Consider the following 19,714-nt stretch of genomic DNA (forward strand, 5'->3'; position numbering starts at 1 on the left):
GCCACAAGGCTCCTTGAACTAGGAACAATCAACTCAGTCCTAGTCCTTGGAGCTGAGATAGTGTTAGCTATTTTGAGTGGTCTTGTGAAATAATTTTACCCTATGTTCTACTTCCCAAATTATAACTGAATTCTGTGGATTTTTGAGACTATTGGTGAGATTACTTAGGGTGTGTCTTCACTAGCAGTGTTAAAATGCTGCCACAGCAGTGCTTTAATGTGTCTGTGTAGTTGCGGCACCAGCGCTGTGGGAGAGCTCTCCCAGTGCTCTTAAAAAAAAAAACAAAAAAAAACCACCTCCACAAGTGCAGCACTCACACACCCCGAGTGAGAAAGTTGCAGCGCTGTAAAGTGGTAGTGTAGACAGGGTCTTAGTATGAACTGCAGAGGACTCGTGATCCCATTAACAACAGAACTGTATATAAAGTCAGTGTATTGCAGGAAGTAATTTTTCTAATTCTTCTCAAAATCGTTAGACATTTCCTTAGTAGGCAGGGAGCAGCTAATGCTGAATCTTATGCCTTTTCAATATTTGTAGTTGGCTAACTAAGATGATCAGCTGTTTTACTATACATTGTTTGTGTTAAAGAGATGGAATACTGCTAGGAAGAGGACTGGATGGAGAGACTATCTGAATTGTAATTATGTGTATTTTGATTTTTAGCATGCATCAGACTTGATAAAAACAGTGGCATCTCGTTATGATGAATACGTAAATGTAAAAGATTTGTCTGACAAAATCAACCGCGCCCTTACAGCTGCCAAGAAGGACAATGACTTCATTTATCATGACCGGGTTCCTGACTTGAAAGATCTAGATCCCATTGGCAAAGCCAGTCTTGTGAAATCTACCTCAGTTGTTGTCCCTATCAGCCAGAAGTTCACTGGTAAGCAAAATATTCACAGCAGATTTAGAGGTGAAGTGTATCTTGCCTGTATATAAGATTAATATGGTCTCTAAAGTTCAACCGTAGCTCTGTGATTTAGATGTACAATGTTAAAGTTAATGTTCAATCTCCAATAACGTATTCTTCTTCAAGTGCTTGCTCATGTTGATTCCATTCTAGGTGTGTGTGCGCGCCCACGTGCACAGTTGTCAGAGATTTTTGTCTTAGCGGTAGCCATAGGGTTGGCTGTAGCGCCCTCTTGAGTGCTGCATTCGTGCGTTGGTATATTAGGCGCTGTCGACTCTGTGCCCTATCAGTTCCTTCTTACCGCCTGTGGTGATTGGTCTGAGCGCCTTGTATTGCATTGCAAGAACGTTAGGGATTCTTACAGGCCATTATTCTGTCTCCTTTGTTGTTAGTTGATAGATACTTGGAATCCCGGCTGGGACTTCACCTCAGAGCGGGGCGTGCCCAGTTTCTCAGGCTTTAAGCCATGTTTGTCATGCAGCTGGTTGATACCCATTAGTGACCCCCATGAGAGCTGTTTAAAGTGTTTGTGGGAATCCCACCGAAAGGATAAGTGCAGGGTCTGGAAAAACCTTTGCCCTTAAACTCAGAAGGAGCAAGATATCAGCTTGAGGGCACTCCTCGTGGAGGCTGTGCTTCGTCCCATCTCGGAGACCTCTCTATTGGACTCCATTGGTATGTCAGCGCTCCATGCAGCACACCACCGGCACCAGAACCCTCCCAGCACCATTCCACCTTCCCGGTGCCAAAGAAGCCATCAAAGTCAACAGGCCTTCTGGCACTGTAGAAAAAGGGTGACTCAGGCAAAGGACCTCTGTCAGGCCGCATGCCTGTTCCAGAGCTGCTCAAGCGTACCACTGCGGTCAGACCCCCCTATTCCAGCCAGTGACCCAACTCTTGGGAGCAGCAAGGTGTACCATTCCCTTGTAGGTCATCTATGCCTAAAGTGGGCCTGGCGGCCAAGCAGGCCAGCCAGCACCGCAGACACAAAGCCAAGTGACAGACCCGGCCAAAACCCCGGCATCTACAGGCAAGCCGGTTATGGGACTGCCCCTAAAACATCAGAGCGTACCTGATCCCCAGACTGCAGGCGTCAGTCCCCATCACTGCAGTCTCGGTCACCAATTAGAAGAGACAGATCCCTGACACCCAGGTCTTCACCTACAAGGCATGGGACATCCGAGTTGTGACGCTGATCCCTATACCCATGGTACCGTAGGGCCTCCCACCAGAGTTCGCCATGGCACAGATTACCACCGCTTAGATAATCTCCCAGGCATTGATTTTGCCCCGGTGCGGGATCATTCCTGGTTGCGGCACTGGTCTCTGGCTCCCTGGTACAATCTTCAGGCAGGTACCGGTCCTTTCCCTCTCCTTACTGGTTGCTGACAAGGATCAGTCAGCAGACTCGGGTATCTACGACTCGGCCCTGATCACCAGAAAGGCAGTGGTCCAAGCGTGAAGGGGATTTCAGTCCTTTGCCTATAAGGCAAATTGCCACCGGCCCATGAGACTGGCATGGCTTCTGCGGCAAGGGGTGTGGAGGCAGGGTCAGTGGCCCACTCAGTGGCAGTACTGGAACCAATGGGCTGTACCTGTTATGCCGGTCCCATACTCCCACCATTCCTCCCAGGCTGGATCGAGCAAGCTGCCCCCGGCACAGCTGGCACCTGAGTCAGAACACAGTGTCAAATCCCATGCGGGGTGACACATCAGGCCCTGATGCCCAAGGAGCCGCCCCGGACAAGAAAGGGGAAGCTGCCCCTCCCGCTGCTGTAAGTATCTTGGTTGTCTATGGACGAAGCGGTGGCAGGCCCCTCACAAACAAGCAGCTCCCCTGACGACTTCAAGGAGCGCCAGGCTCAAAAGGGTGGCTGAAACCTGAACTTGGAGGTCAAGGAGCTAGCAGATAAGTCAGATGATCTCTTTAATGTTATATCTTCCTCCACCCCAGCCCGGGTTGCACAGCCCCTCCGCTCAGGGGTCCTTAAAATTGTCAAGTCTGTGGGGCAAACCCCCTTTTCCATTGCGCCTACTCCAAGAAGGCAGAAGAGAAGTACTATGTCCCCGCAAAAGGGGTTGAATACCTGTCACCCTCCAGCGGGATTGGTGGTCGTGTCTGCCGTCAGTGAAAGGGCTAGGCAAGCAGCGCGTGGAAAAATAGACGCCAAGAGGCTGGACTTGTTTGGCAGGAAAATTTAATTGACGGACAGCCTGCAATTTTGGGTATCTAATGGTGCGGACACTCTCCAGATGGCCTTGGATGCTACGGACTCGGTGTCCAGGATAGTTGCCTCCATGGTGGTCATGAGGCGCAACTCCTGGTTACAGCCCTCTGGGATGTCCCAGGAGGTGCAGACTACCCTTCAGGACCTTCTGTTTGAGGGAGCAGGGATCTTTTTGGAGCTGACTGATGCACAGCTCCGTGGCCTTAAAGATTTCTATACCCTCCTCTATTCCTTGGGCCTTCACACACCTCTGCAGGCTAGAAACCCTTTCCATCAATGTCCATTGAGGCCCTGGGTAGTCCTCCAGTCTAGCTTCTACAGAAAGAAGACAGAGACAAAGGATTTAAACTGCGTCACCCTTTGTCTTCTCGTTCCTCTACCTAGCCTGGTTCTTCCAGAGGCCAAGGAAGCCAGAAGCAGGCATTTTGAGGATGCGCCCAAGGACGGCGCCCCAGTCACTTTCCAGGATCCACCTCCCTGTGCTTTCCTCTACCACTTGTTCCCCTTCCAGTCGGCCTGGTCGCAGCTGACCTCAAACCGTTGGGTGCTTGACATAATATCTTCAAGCTACACCCTGCAGTTAATGGCCAGCTCTCCCTTCCACTACCTGCACATCAGGGACCCCATTCTGCCATGGGACCTGAATCTTAGTGCTGTCACAGGGACACCCCCTCCCCTTTTAAACCTCAACCTTCCAGGTCTTTCCCCTGTCCTGGAAAGTCACATTCCTAGTTGCGATAATATCCGCCTGCCTAGTCTCAGAGATTAGGGCACTTACCTCGGAACCGCCCTATACAGTCTTCTACAAAGACAAGTTGATGCAATTGTTCATTGCGGTGGCTAACAGGATGAAAAGTTGTCCAGTGTCCGGTCAAAGAATTTCTTCTTGGATCACTGCCTGCATTCGCTGCTGTTACAATCAGGCAAAGATGCCACCTCTGGTGATTTGTAACTGCTCATTCAACCAGGATGCAAGCCTCCTCAGCAGCTTTCCTAGCCCAAGTGCCTATCCAGGACGTCTGTAGGGTGGCCACCTGGTCATCCATCCACACATTCACGTCCCATTTTGCGCACTTACCCAACAGGCCCGGGACGATTCTGGCTTCAGTAGAGCAGTACTGCAAGCCGGTAGACTGTGAACTCTGAGCCCACCTCCGAGGATGCTGCTTGTGAGTTTCCTAGAATGGAATCAACATGAGCAAGCACTCGAAACGGTTACCTACCTTTTTTTGTAACTGTTCAAGATTTGTTGGTCATGTCCATTCCATTACCTGTCCTCCAACCCTCTGCTGGAGTTGCTGGCAAGAAGGAACTAAGGGGGTGTAGGGTCAGCAGCGCCTAATATTCCAACACATGAGCGTGGCACTCAAAGGCGCTATATTCGACCCTATGTATACTGTTAAGGCAAAAATCTCTGACTGCATACGTGGGCGAGTGCACCTAGAATAGAACGGACATGAGCAACACATCTCTAAGAACAACAGTTAAGAAAAAGTTGTATTATGAATTAAGCCATTGGTTTTAATGTCAAAAAGATTACTGACAGGCCCCTGCAAACGGTAAATCTTCAATTTCAAGTTAGAACTAGTGCAGATTTGAATAACTATCTCAAAATGTTTGGATGAAGTACATAATCTGGTCTCCTGAAGAAGGAGTTTTGTTGAAGAGCTCTTATCCTACAGATCTAACTTGAAGACAGCCCCTACTGTTAATCTTACAGCTTGCCTAATGCAATATGTTGAAATCCTATACATATCCTCTATCATGAGTCTTTTGTGATAAATCTGAAGTTGCAAGTTTTGAGTGTTGGTACTAGGCCTAAGGAGATGTTGACTTTTCCTCGGTGGTATTTCCCACTCAGTTTAGAAACTTGGATTTGTGAAATTTCTGTATCAGTAATTGTCTAGATGAATCTCTTAAGTATATTTCAAAAGGATATAAAGAAGCTCCATGTTTTTTTGGTCACCTTTATAGTTGCATTAAAATAATTTTATATTGCCTCAATCACAGATCTGTTTGAGAAGATGGTTCCTCTGGCGGTGCAGCAGTCTCTGAGCCTCTACAACCAGAGAAAGGCAGACTTGGTAAATAGATCAATAGCCCAGATGAGAGAAGCTACCAATCTGGCAAATGGGTAAGTATTGGTTATTCAGACTTCTGATCTTTTTCAAAACATTTTTTCATTGTGTCTGTCTTTGTCCAGAATAATCAAAACTTTACTTTTATCCACTTCAGTGGAGATTTTTATTTAAATATCTTGTTCAGATTTTTTAAATCTCTGGTTTAGGCAAAAATTGGGTGATAGAGGGGAGAATATGTGAATGCTAATTTAAAAAAAAATCCCAGTCATGCAAAGTTATAAATCACTTCTAATTTCCATTTGCTCAGCACTTCTCAATAAGGGTCTTATAGGACTGGGCCAGTAAATACTGTAATAGTTAGACTTCTTCTGTTGTAGGAGGTAAACCAGGTTGCCCCTCAATAGGTTTTGGAAATTTTTACCAGATATCTAACAGAGGACTAAAATCCCATTAGCCACATATGGATGCAAAAGGTTGAGGGCTACACTGTTTAGGGGCAACAGCCAGATGTAAAGCCATTTCCTTCCCCTCCTAAGCTTCTGGGAAATGGAAGGTTACTGAGTTGTCTGCCATAGTGCTGTCCTGACAGTCTGCTTGTGAGCATCATTGATTTTGCATTTGTGTTCAGTTAGTAGGTGTCTTATAAATTGAAGTCCCCACCCACCACCTGTGGCTGTTAGGAGGAACATTCTCTCTTCTCATCCCTATCACCTCAAAGGCTCCTGTCGGCTGCCCTGTGGTATATGGCTTGGCCGAAGAGGGATATAGCAGTACGGGCACGTTAGTTTTGCTTTAGCCAGAGAATCACTTTTTCTGGTTGCTGGAAGGAAGGAGTCTCCAGTACATTATCCCTTTTTCCAAATCTGTTTGGTCAACCCCCCCATTAAATAATTCCACTGTGTGTCTGTCTGCTTCTGTTTTCCAGAACAAAGTTGAAGTGAGATGGACCTAATTCTTTTTAGTCTCCCTACTTCCTGCAGGCAACTGAATCACAGTAGTGATTGGCAAAACTATGAGAAGCATCAGAGCCATTCGTTTCTTCTCTGCAGACATAAGAAAACAACAGTTTTACATTTAACTCATGGTTTTAAAGGCTTTCCTCATGAACAAAGCATGAGGCTAGAGGTTTCATTTTTTTAAATTAAACTTACGTTCTGTAGAGGCTGATGTTGCTTGCTCAGGAAAAGTCCCTACTATTCCCCTGCATAAATGAATATTTCAAGCCGTTGATATTGTTTCAAGGCAATGAAACAAGAATTTGACTTAAGTAAATACAAGTTAAATATAAAGCCAGGGTTCTGGATGAAAGTAGATGAAGTTTGTGTTCAAAACTGTCATATATTGCTTAAAATTGTATGCAAGTCTGCTGCTATGCTTTTATAAGCACTAAAATACAAAGGAAAAATGATGGACAAGTTAAGTTACCTTTAAAAAATGTTGAAACTATTGCTTTTTTGGTTAAGTATGTCCATTAATCTTTAAACTTTTCCAGTTTTTAAATTGTTATCCAAGATTACATTATGCGCCTGTTTGTTTTCTTTTTTCCCTCTGTTCTTATGGCCTGTTTAATTTGGATATCAAAATGTTTCTTTTGATGCTGTGATTTTTGTGGTGTACTAATTGTAATGCAATACATTGACTTTCTCAGAGTACTGGCTTCTCTGAACCTGCCTGCTGCCATCGAAGATGTGTCTGGTGATAGTGTTCCTCAGTCTATTCTGCAGAAGTCTAAGTCTGTTATTGAACAGGGAGGCATCCAGACCATTGATCAACTGATCAAAGATCTACCAGAACTGCTACAGAGAAACAGAGAGATTTTAGATGAAGTAAGCTTAGAAACAACTGAAATAATCTTTAAAATGTGCAACTTTAGGAATCTAACTCAACTTATTTAAATAGTAAAGCCCGCTTGTTATAATATTTAAAAAAAAAAAGTAACTTGTGTTTGTCTAAAATAATTTTGTCACTTCAGTGACATGATAAAAGCTCTTGATTGTGTGAAGGTTTTAGCTTTTAAATGTGAAGTCCAAAGATATATGGATGGAGGTTGGTAGATACTTTATTCTGCAATTGTCCTGTGTCACATGTAGTGTTGTCTTGACAGATTTTTTTCAGTTTGAGATTTATGGTGGAGGGAAACTGGTAAAAGTAAGAACATGATTCTTATTATAGTCACTACTACTTCAAGTAGCGTCTCTGAGTGCTCCATTCTAGGTGCTCTTGCACCAGTGTGCCTCAGATCAGAGATTTTAGGTAGCCGTGTCTGTTCAACAGCACACGTGCGCCCTGGAGCCGCGCGCCCTGCACCAAGGGTATATGGAGCTGAATGGACGAACCACCCTCATTCATTCTCGGCTGCCTCAGCCTGAGACAGAGCCTCAAGCCTGGTCCACACTACGCTGTTAAACCGATTTTAACAGCGTTAAATCGATTTAACACTGCACCCGTCCACACTACACTGCTCTTTATATCGATTTAAAGGGCTCTTTAAATCGATTTATGTACTCCTACAAAACGAGAGGAGTAACGCTAAAACCGATATTACTATATCGATTTAGGGTTAGTGTGGGCGCAAATCGACGTTATTGGCCTCATTATTTTACAGTAGCTACCCACAGTGCACCGCTCCAGAAATCGATGCTAGCCTCGGACCATGGACGCACACCACCGAATTAATGTGCCTGATGTGGACGCGCACAATCGACTTTATAATATCTGTTTTATAAAATCGGTTTAAGCTAATTCGAATTTATCCTGTAGTGTAGATGTACCCTCAGAGTCCAAGTTGAGTATACCTCAACTGTATTTTTCCTGATTCTTAGTGTTAGCTCTTAGTTTCCTTTGTTAATTAGGTATAGTAATTCTTATAGTTTAAAAAAAAAAATCTTAAAAAATTTTTACTTGCACTTTTAGCGTAAGAACCATTGTCCCTTCACCTATTTTTCTGTGTTTTTTCCCCTCAGGGGAACTGAAATCTTGGGAGGTCTTCGCAGGTTTAAACATTGCCTTTTGTGCTAAGAGACTATCCTGGTGAATGATACTCCTAGTTTGTCTGCTGCCTTATGGAGTCAATCTTCTCCACAAAGTGTAATTTCTACCTGAAATTAAAGTTGAGGGCAAGAAAGAACTGGGAACTTTAAATTACGTCGTCTTATGATGAAGGGTTTGCACCGATCAGCTTCTGACCTTGGCCAGCAGCCCTGCCTGTACAATGGTCTCCGAACAGGTCAGCTGCTTTGACCTTGATGCAGCACTCCCCCTGAGCATCAAAGAGGAAGTCTCCAGAATCCTCAAAAAGACCCTAGAAAGCAATCTTCCAGTCCTATGGTAGAGAAGCTACCGCAAAGACAGTATCCAATTAAAACACCTGTTTTGGCACCTACCAATATCCAACTCGGTATCCATGAGTCTGCAAGTTCCTCAAGTACTATGACCATCAGCAAACCTAAGGGACTAAGGGTTCTGGCTCTTGAATTGATAGTACTGATCTTCAGAGCAGCAGAGAAGACCAGCTCTTCTAAATATGTACTGACAGAGTCTACTAGGACCTCAGCACTTCGGTTCTGCAAAAGACCAAACTGATACGTACTGGTCATTCATTCGGTGCCATAGGTGCCTTATGCCAACATTACCTCTACTCACCTTGCATCATCAGTACCGCCCACTGTTTCATTATGCAACAGTTTTCATTTCCTTGGACTTGGCAGTAACAGAAAAGCCTGACTCTCCTGATGAGTTCTCGGTACTGACCATCTCTTGTTCCCTGGAGATTTGCCTGGTTCTGACAGAGTCTCCACCTATCTCTGACTGCTCCTCCTCTACCAAGTGACAGGGGGCCTGTAAGAGTCAGACAAAAAGTATTACATCCCCTCCAAGGATTCTGAATTTTTATTTTTGCATCCATCCTTCAGCTCCCTTCTGGTTGACATTGCGCATGAACATGGCAGACAGCACCACGTTAAATAAATTCCATATGACAAAGATTTAAAGCTTCTTGTGTTTTTTTTTTTTGGGGGGGGCCATAAGTCATGCTCATAGGCTACCTAACAACTTAGAATTGTCAATTATCAAGCCCTCATGGTGAAATACAGCCATACTAACTATTCAGAGTTGAATACCTTTATTGAGCATCTTCCAACAGGCAGATGGAATAATTCAGGTGATCATCGCTGCTGGCCAATTGTGCTCGCAAGAACATCTCTACATGCCTCTTTGGAGCCGCTCATTCTATCTCCACAGCAGTAGTCATGAGCGCCTTCCCATTTCAGCTCTTGGGTTTTTCAAGGAAAGTCCAAAATGCAGTTGAGGATCTTTCTTTTGATGGTTGAAAGTTGTTTGCAGAAAAAACGGATGAATGCTTGTATACTTTGACTCTAGAGCCACCTTGTGCTCTTTGGGAATTTACATCTTTGCATAAAAAATTTCAGTGAATCCCAGACTGCACAGAGATCTCATCTCATCCAATTTCCTGCCCCCCAGAGACGTTACAAACCCCAGTGTAAACGACAACGGTCCAAAAGAAGAAACCAGCTACTTGTCAAACATCGACCTCACAACCCACAACTTCGAAAGAACACCAATTTGGAAAAGTTAGGCAAGGTACTGAGTTACCATCCCCATTCTTATCTGCTGCAACAATCTGTCGCTCCCTTGCTTTCCGGAGACCACCTTTCTCGTTTCTGTCGGAACTGGGAACATATCTCTTTGGACGAGTGGGTGTTGGAGATCATTTCAACAGGATACTCCATTCACCTTACCTCCCTTCTTTCCCATCTCTCTTCGGGGAGCCCTCTCACAAGCACCTTTTGCAACAGGCTATCAACTCTACTGAATATGAGTGCCGAAGAACCAATTCCCATCCAACACAGAGAGAGAGGGGATTTTACTCCAGGTACTTCCTGGTTTCAAAAAAGAGTGGTAGTTGGAGGATTATTCTAGATCTAAGGTCATTCAACAGATTTATAGAGTTAGAGGTTCCAAATGGTAACTCTTGCAGAAGTGTCATCATGGGACCGAGGGGGATTGGTTCTCAGCCCTTGGCCTTCAAGAAGTTTACTTCCCTATAGCAATCCACCCCTCCCACAGAAGGTTGCTACACTTTACTCTGGGTCTAGAGCACTTTAAATATACAATGTTACCATTCAGTCTCTCGTCTGCACCTGAAGTGTTCTAAGTTTGTTCTGTGGTTGTGGCTCATCTTCACAGGCAAGGAACTCTCTCTTTTTCCTGGACCTTGACATTTGCTGGCTGAAAGAATGGTCCTTTGACAAAGCTTCAGTTGCCACTCAGAGGGCAGTATATCTATTTCTCAGACTGAGACTACAATTAAACATCCGAAAGTCCACCTTAACTCTAGTACAAAGTCTGGAGTTCATAGGAGTTGACCTTGATACATTAATGGCTGAAGCATTGTTCCCTTCATGTGGGTTTGTAACCCTACCCAATTTAGTCACTAATAGTCCAAGTTAGCTCTCAAACATTGGCCAGAAATTGTCTTCAGTTATTGGGACAAATAGCAGCTGGCACCTTGGTAATAAATCACGCGAAACTTCTTATGTGCTGCCTCCAAGGGAGGCTCAGAACTGTTTTTCTTATCAAGCAAGCTGAGTTTAAACAAACTACTGTCCGTGCCTTTGGTATTGAAAAAAATCCCTCTTCTGGTGGAAGAACACAGTATTTGCACAGGGGTGCCCTTTGCTCAGCCATCCTAGTAATAACAGATGCATCCCTTGGGGGGGGGGGTGCTCACCTAGACACTCACTGTTCAAGGCAGGTGGTCTCCTCTTGAGTCCACCTTGCATATCAACTTGCTTGAACTTAGGGAGTGGATACAGGGTTGCTCTTACACTTATCTGGGGCAAATACATAAAGATAATGACAGACATGTCATGCATGTTTTATGTAAACTGCTAAGGAGGAGTAAGATCACCTTCCCTTGCACTGAAACAGTGAGACTTTGGAATTGGTGCTTATGAAACCGGATCAATATCAGTAGCTTACATTCTGGGCGTACAGAACACCACAGCAGATGCTTCTTGCAAGTTTACAAGTGAGAGATGGATCCCACTATATTCCACTGTATATTTCAATGTTGGGGTGTCCCATAGATAGAGCTGTTCACCACAACCAAGAACAAGTAGTATTCCCAGTTCTGCTTGAGAAGTGGTCTGGGTCACCATTTCCTGGGAGATGCCTTTCTTCTTCTTTAGAGTACAGATCTTCCATTTGCATTTCCCATGCTGTTCAAGATAAAGAAAAACAAAGCCAAGGTTGTTCTCGTAGTTTCAATGTGGCCGAGACAAAAGTGTTTTCCTTACCTCACTCAGCTTGTTGTTTGACAACTGATCGCTCTCTAGACTGTCCCCCATCTTCTCTCTCAGGTTGCTAGTCAAATCAGTATCGCAGTTCTTCAGCTCAAGGCATGGTTTATAGATGAGTTGCAGGGTTAGAAACAAACTGTTCTGAGGGTGTAAAGAGAGTGCTGCTACATAGCAGCAGGAAACCATCTACATGTGACATGTATACCAAAAGTGGATAATATTCAAACACTGGTGTTTCCACTACGTTGTTTCCATTATTGTTTTGTAGTAATTCACATTTTAGAGCTAAAAGTGATAGGATTATCTTTAAGCTTTGAAGAAGAGCATGTTATGACCTTCCAACATATGGTAGAGTATTTTTCAGTCTTCGCTTATCCTACAACAAGGTTTCTCAAGGGACTGGATAATCTCTTCCCACAAATCAGATGCCCTATACTAGAATGGGACCTAACTTGGTACTCTGATGTTTTATGAGGCCTTTCTTTGAACTTACGGTCACCTGCTCACTTTTACACCTCTTTATGAAAACTGAATTTCTAGTAGCCATGACTTCTGAAGAGGTGGATGAGATGGAGCTCTCATGGCATTCGCCGCCACCACCCCCGCAACAGAATAAGATCACACTGCAATCGCATCCCAGGTTCCTGACAAAGGGATTTTTGGCCTTGCACATAAATCAAAACTGTTCATCTTCCAGTTTTCTTCCCTAAGCCACACCAGTATAAAGGAGATGTGACATTACATGACACCACAGCCATACGCTCTGTCAGAAAGGCAGCAATCTTCTACTTAAACAAGATTAAGCCCTTTAGGAAATCTCCTCCTAGATTTCTCTCCATTGCGGATGGAACTAAAGGATCTCGAAGTTCCAAGCAAAGACACTTTAGATAGATATCTGGTTGCATTACCTCTTTGCTATCAGTCTTAGGATCTTCAACCTTCCTCTAGAGCAGGGGTTGGCAACCTATGGCACGCGTGCCAAACCTGGCATGCAGCGGGTTTGTTTGTTTTTTTTAAATGGCATGCTGCTGCCTGCCGGGGTCCTGCTCAGCCTGCTGCCGAACCCTGGCAGCTCCCCAGCCTGCTCTTCTCTGCCCCCCGCCTATGGCTCTGTCTGGTGGGAACGGGGCAGAAGCAAGCTTGGTCCTGCCAGCTGCTGCTGTAGGGCAGGCTCCGCCGGCAGCCAAGCTTCCCCCTCCCCTGCCTTTTCCCCCAGCCTGCTGCGTCGAGCCCTGCCTCCTCTTCCTCCCTGCCGCCGATAGCCCTTGCGACGGAGGGGAGAAGAGCAGCCCCAGTGCCCTTACTGCTCAGACTGGTAAGGAGGCTGGGAAGGGAGGCAGGAGCGGGGCCTTGGAAGTGGGGTAGGAGCAGGGTGTATCCCTCCAGCCCCTTGCCATGAAGCCGCTCATGGCAGGGGGCTGGGAGCACCCCCCTGACCCCTGCATTTCCCCTACCCCACGACCCTATCATTGATTCCTGCACCGTCCACACATACCCAGCCCCCCTTCCACACACCCCATCCCTGACTCCTGTACCCCCTCACACACCCCATCTCTCTGCCCTGACTCTTGCACCCCCGACCCTGAGCACCAAATGGGAGCTCCTGCACTGCCCCTTCCCCCGCCCCATTCCCACCTGCATCCCTTGCACCAAATGGGAGCTGCCCAAGTACGCGCTCCACATCCAAACCTCCTGCCCCAACCTTGAGCCCCCTCCCTCATTCTAGCTCCTGGCCAGACCGTGCACCCCAACCTGCTCCTTCATCCCCAGCCCTGTGCTCAGTGCACTCCCACCCTCAGCTCCATGCAGATTGAGAGGGGAAGAGAATGGGCCGGAACCAGGGAGAAGGTAGGTACCCACTCTGTGGGCAGGGCCCGGGACCCCAGGCTGGCAATGGGTTGAGTGGGGCTGGCGGCTGGGACCCCAACTGGTAAGAGGCTGGTAGCCAGAACCCCAGACTGGCAGCGGGCTGAGTGGGGCCGGCAGCTGGTCTGGGGTCCCGGCCGCAGGCCCTGCTCAGCCCGCTGCCAGCCTAGGTGAATGGAACCCCAGGCTGTGAGTGGGCTGAGCAGGCCGGTGACTTAAGATCAGCATTTTAGTTTAATTTTAAATGAAGCTTCTTAAACATTTTGGAAACCCTGTTTACTTTACCTACAACAGTAGTTTAGTTATATTATATATAGACTTAAAGAGAGAAACCTAAAAAACATAAAAATGTATTACTGGCACGCAAAACCTTAAATTAAAGTGAATAAATAAAAACTCGGCGCACCACTTCTGAAAGGTTGCCAACCCCTGCTCTAGAGTGTTAACTCACTCCACGAGATCCCTCTCTACTTCAATAGCCGTTCTTAAGAATGTTCCCATCAGAGAAATATGTAGAGGTATGAGTTGCACATTCATTCATAGATTTGCTGAATACTGTGCAGTCACTCAGCCTCTGATACCATATTTGGCTTTACTATTCTATCTTCAATCCTAGACTCGACTCCAAAGCCCCACCCCACCACGGAGGGTACTACTCCATAGTCACCTAGAGTAGAGCACCCATAGGGACACTACTCGAAGAAGAAAAGAAGGTTACTCACTCTGTGCAGTAACTGTAGTTATTCGAGATGCGTCCCCCATGGGTACTCCACTGCCTGTCTTTTTCCCCTCTGCTTTAGAGTTCTTCAACGAGTGTCATAGTAGAGAAGGAACCATGGTCAGTTTGCCTGCGCAGCTCCATATAGCCTTGATGCAGGGCACAAAGCTTCAGGGAATGTGTGTGCAGGCTGAATGGACGCTGCTATCTAAAATCTCTGATGTGAGATACATGGAGCGGAAGTACACCTTGAATGGAGTAGCCATAGAAGGATACATCTCGAAGAACCACAGTTACTGCACAGGGTGATTAACCTTCTCTTTGGGCTTTTATTCACTGAAATAACTGATAGACTGTTAGGTTTAGTAAGTCTTTTTTCCAGCTTTATTACTATGTTCTAAAATTTCTTTACAACTTATAGTTGTAAAGCCATTTCATAGTTAGGAAAAACTATATTGCGTGTAACACTGTTTTTTAATTCTTTAAGTCACTGAGATTATTGAGTGAAGAGGAAGCCACAGACAATGATCTAAGAGCAAAATTCAAAGAGCGTTGGCAAAGAACACCATCCAGTGAACTCTACAAACCTTTGAGGGCAGGTAAATCTCAACTTTCCACTTCTCTGAGCCTGGGACTGCTGCATGAAAGGCCATTCTTAAATTTAAATTTAATGTAAATTTAAAGTAGCTTTGAGTCATCTGGTATTAGTTTCAACAAGATCAATTCAGTTGAAGAAAGATCTGTCTGGGCTCTCATTACGCCACTAGAACCAAGATTGAGGGTATTGCCATAGGAGTCTCTTTGCTGGGTCTGTGCCATCAGAGGATCGATTCCCCCCCCCCCGGCCCCCACCCCTTTGCACAACGTTAATTCATAGAGCCCTGCAAAATCTGCAGGTATCCACTTTATATCTGTGGACCATTTTTGTGGATCGGATGCAGATACAAATTTCATGTATACACAAGGCTCTATTAATTACCTATATATACTAGTTGTACAGCCAGATCCTACTAGTGATGTGAAAAGAGGCTGATCTTATAACAGAATAACTGGTTTATTGTGTCACTTAAATAGTCTGTACTCTTGAGTATAACAGACTTCCTGTTTTAGGTTTTAAGAACTGTATGCTGCTTTTCATTGTTTTGGATGGATTAGAAAGAGTCACTTGTTGCCCTTTTTTCTGAAAGAATTTTGTTTGTAAAAATTCAATTTTTAAACCGCTGTTCCTTACACTGCACTTAATCACCTATCACCATGTTCTTTGATTTCTGATTTGTATTATTTTGAAATTTTGAACTGACATGCAAGCTTTTAAAATTTGTGCAATTCACACCACAGAATTTTTTAATGTACTTTCTTAGTAATTCCTTGAATAATCAACAGATGAGGATTTTAATTTGGACATTTTAAACCTTCATTGCATATACAGGACTTCTGTTTGAATGTTCTTGTGTTTGAAAACTTATAACGAATTTCTGAAAGGTACAAATGTTGCTGTAGTATAAGACTTGGATTAAGTTGCAGCTTTGTAGTAATCTAAATATTACCTCTGTTTTATTGCCAGAGGGAGCCAATGTCAGTAATATTTTGGATAAAGCTATACAGGCAGATGGACATGTTAAAGAGCGCTATCAGACTCATCGGGATACAATTTCACTTCTGTGTAAACCAGAACCAGAATTGAATGCAGCCATTCCTTCTGCCAATCCAGCAAAAACCATTCAGGGAAGTGAGGTAAGGCAAGGAACTAGAAGGTTGCCTATTAGTGGCTACACTGAATGGCAATGCATTGGGACAACAGTTACTTAGTTTGTCTAGAGTTTCTTAAAGGAAAAAAAAAGAATGGATCTATATGAAATTTAAATGGGCAATTATCTGGACAACATTTAGAATGAGTTGTGTTGCACAGGATAACACTAGCATGGTATATGAAACCGCACTATTTACAGTATTTGAGGTTTCCCTTAAGGATTAGGAAAAGGGAGCGCTAGAACTAACCTACTTCCTTCCCAAACTGATTCCTCTCTAGAGTATAAAAGGGAGTTAAACAGATGGTACTAAAATCAAGGGAAGTTTTGCTCCCAGAAAAGACTACAGAAATTATCTTCTAGTAACCTGTGGATCTCATTTTTATTTTGCTCACTCTTATGTTCATTTACCTAAAATAAAAGGTTTCAAAATTGATCTGGTTGACAGCATGTGGGAACAGAGGTGATCCATAGGATGTTAAGATGACGATGGCATGGAAACATTTGAGAGCCCCTACCTAAAGTATGAAGCAATTAGATTAATTCTATTTCCAGAGTAGCCATATTTAAACTGCCAGTATGATTAGTTGCCTACTATGGAGCAGTTTGAATGCAGTATGTTTGACAGCATGTCAGACGTTTGCAGCTATTTCATGGATCCTTAAAAACCCTTCCTAGTACTTTAATACTTAAGGTTGCAGTGGTGGCATTAAGTCTTTAAAGGAGAATGTTTCTTTAAATATATAAAGAAACAAAAACGTTTTAAGTATCATATCCTGGTAGTTCATGCTTTGAAAGTTAAAACCTCATTCAATACATAATGTCCATGTAACCTGATACTACTTTCATGACTGTGGTGTCATAACTTCTTAAAGTTATTCCATAGCATATAAAATTTTAAATTCAGGTTGTTACTCAAACCCTTTGATCCATGTTGAAATTCTCACTCCTGTCAATCATGGAGAAGACTTCTGAAGGAAAGTGAAGTATTGTACAAGTGAGCTGGCTTCTCCTGTTAACTGGATATAGTAGTGAAAGTTGTTTCAGAATGTAAACTGAATATCAGAGGTCACCAATATTGAATTATCTGTGAGGAATGCAAGATGAGTGATAGAGTACAGCTTGCCAAATTTGCTTCAAAACTAAGTTCAAATATTAACTTACTTTTTTTGTAGGTTGTTAGTATCTTAAGATCTCTACTAGCTAGCCTGGATGAGGTGAAGAAGGAGAGAGAACAACTTGAGAATGACCTAAAATCTGTAAATTTTGACATGACAAGCAAATTTCTGACTGCACTTGCACAGGATGGTGCTATAAATGAGGAAGCTATCTCTGTCACTGAATTGGACCGGATATATGGAAGTTTAACACACAAAGTGCAAGAGACCCTGAAAAAGCAGGATGAACTTCTCAAAAACATTCAGGTATAAAACATTAACAGTAGGTTTCTCCATGTGACTTTTTTTATAAACTTAGCAGTGCTGTCCCAGATCCATAGGGCCTACTCAGATAGCAGGACTGCAGATAATTTACGTAACCTTTTAGTCTTTACCTTTTCCTTCTCAGGACTCCCACTATGCTGAAATAATAGCTGATCAAGTGATCCTTGACAGATAAATAGTTCCCAATGAGGATGGCACAGTGTAAAGTGACATTCTATCTGATTAGAAAGACACGTTTGGGTGCCGAGGTACAGCTCACTCCTTCTAACCAGCAACTATAGTTGGACACTTCATCAGAGTCTTGAAGCCCCACCAGTGTATAAAGTTGCACCAGCCATATGCCAATTAGAGTTTATAGCTTTCAAACTGTAATTCACTCTGACAATTCCATCCTAGTTTCATACATCAAAAAGCAGATGATACCAGAAGCAAAACTGTAAAAGAAGCAGCTTTGCTCATAAATTTGGGCAGAAGGAAATGTCTCTCTGGAGCCCATGATGGTGGTTTTCTTGACTGCATCCCATGTAGAAACTTATGTTCTTCAAGCATTTGTCCACATTGGTAGATATACCTCAGGGAGGAGGTGGGGTGGGGTGTCTAGAATATTTTAGCCAGCAGTGTCCATTGATTCAGCATTCCCCCCACTTATTTCAGAAAGTAAATATTTTTTGGGTTTGACATGTTCTTCCACTGATCATCCTAATGGCTTTTATCTGCCAGAATAATTTAGAGGGTCACCTAAGCAGGAGGGCCTTACTTAACCATGAGTCTGGACAAATGGACTCGATGATTAAGTGTTTTGGGATTGGGGGGTTCCTATGATAAACCTATTTGCCACTGAAGTGATTAAGAAGCGTCCTGTGTTTCATTCCTTATGAAGACTCAATCTGGACTCTCCAGATGTAGTTCTGATCTGGTGGGGGTTAGGAGTTGCTATGCCTCCCGACACACACACTGAAGTCCCAAAGTCTTTAGGAAGATATGTCAAGACAAGGTCTAGGTGATACTGATAGCACCTGTGTGGGTGTAACCATTTTTGTTCTCTGACCTAATATACCTTTTTATCTGACAACCTTGTCTGCTTTCAGTCCTCCTAGACATCTGGGCTTGAATTTCACAAAACCATAACCTAGTGCTACACCTGGAGCTGAATTCTCTGCAGCTCACAACAAGGAAATTATCTGGCTAATCTGAATCATCAGGAGCTTTTGGTCTAGCTATGGTACTGGCACGGGGGTAAAAGGAAGCCCATCTCACTAGGGGCTAATCAGACATACTCAGCTGGTGGAGTATTCTGTCTGTTCTGGATTATTTATTGTCCCTACAATATTTGGGTCTGTCAATTGGTACTATCTCTGCTACTCTCGGGTTCTTGTCACCTCCCCACCCATTTCCAAATTTCTGAAGGGATTAATTCGTTTCCACTATTTTGAAGAGCGCTTTCCTACATGGGATTTGACTGTGGTGCTGATGTCCTTAATGGATCCTCATTTTGAATCTGTCGTCATGCTCAGTGTATTATCTCTCCACAAAAACAGCGTTTGTAGGAGCTATTGCTTCAGCTTGTAGAGTGAATGATTTACAGGGTTTTATAGTTGGGGGGACCCCATTTATACCATATTCCAGAAGAACAGAGTTATTCTTAAGCCACATCTGAAATTTTTGCCATGCATTGTTTCAGGCTTCCATTAAACAAATGTATACATTTATCTTTATTTTTTCCTCAAACCTCACAATTCTCCTGCTGAGGCAAAGCTTCATATGCGTGATTTACTTAGGGCTGTAACTCTTCACCTTTTTTAGGGTAAAGCTTTTGCATACATCTCATAGGCTCTTTATAGTTTTTGGCAGTAAATCAAAAGGATTGACTGTTTCCATCCAGAGATACTTAATGTAGATTATATTAAGATTTCCTATGTGTTGAATAAACTTCCCCTTCCTTGTTCGGTTAGGGCTCAGGTGACATCTATAGCGTGTCTTCAGGGCGTTTCTACCTTGGAGATTTGAGGTACAGAAGCTTGGCGTTCTGCCCATACATTTACTAATCACAACTACAGAGTGGCAGTTTCTAGATCAGATGTTGCCTGCCTTGTTGCTGTCCCTCAGTAGAAGGGTCGTTGAACTTGGAGCTTTGATGGCAGACCTGCCATTCACAGTATTCCACAAGGATATGGTCTCCTTACATCTACAGCCAAATTTTTATCAGAGATAGTCTCCCAGTTTCACATTAACTAATCCATTTGTTTACCTGTTTTCTTCCCAAAACCACACATGTCTGCAGAAGAGCATTGACTCTATTTCCTCTATGTCTGATGAGCTTTGGCCTTCTACTTGCAGAGAATGAAACCAGTCAGGAAATCCCCTGGACTGTTTGTTGCAGTAGCAGAAAGACTTAAAG

General features: G+C 43.9%; 1 protein-coding gene across 1 annotated transcript in view; it reads left to right on the top strand.

The window, feature by feature from the left end:
* PDCD6IP (programmed cell death 6 interacting protein) overlaps nucleotides 1-19,714 on the top strand; it is a 54,542-nt gene that overhangs the window by 20,882 nt on the left and 13,946 nt on the right. The window contains 6 exon segments of the mRNA XM_030551262.1: nucleotides 664-886; nucleotides 5,152-5,275; nucleotides 6,871-7,048; nucleotides 14,614-14,725; nucleotides 15,691-15,860; nucleotides 17,050-17,298. Coding sequence (XP_030407122.1) covers nucleotides 664-886; nucleotides 5,152-5,275; nucleotides 6,871-7,048; nucleotides 14,614-14,725; nucleotides 15,691-15,860; nucleotides 17,050-17,298 — 1,056 coding nt within the window.

The sequence above is a fragment of the Gopherus evgoodei genome, chromosome 2 (genome assembly GCF_007399415.2).
Source record: "Gopherus evgoodei ecotype Sinaloan lineage chromosome 2, rGopEvg1_v1.p, whole genome shotgun sequence".
NCBI classification, from domain to species: domain Eukaryota; kingdom Metazoa; phylum Chordata; order Testudines; family Testudinidae; genus Gopherus; species Gopherus evgoodei.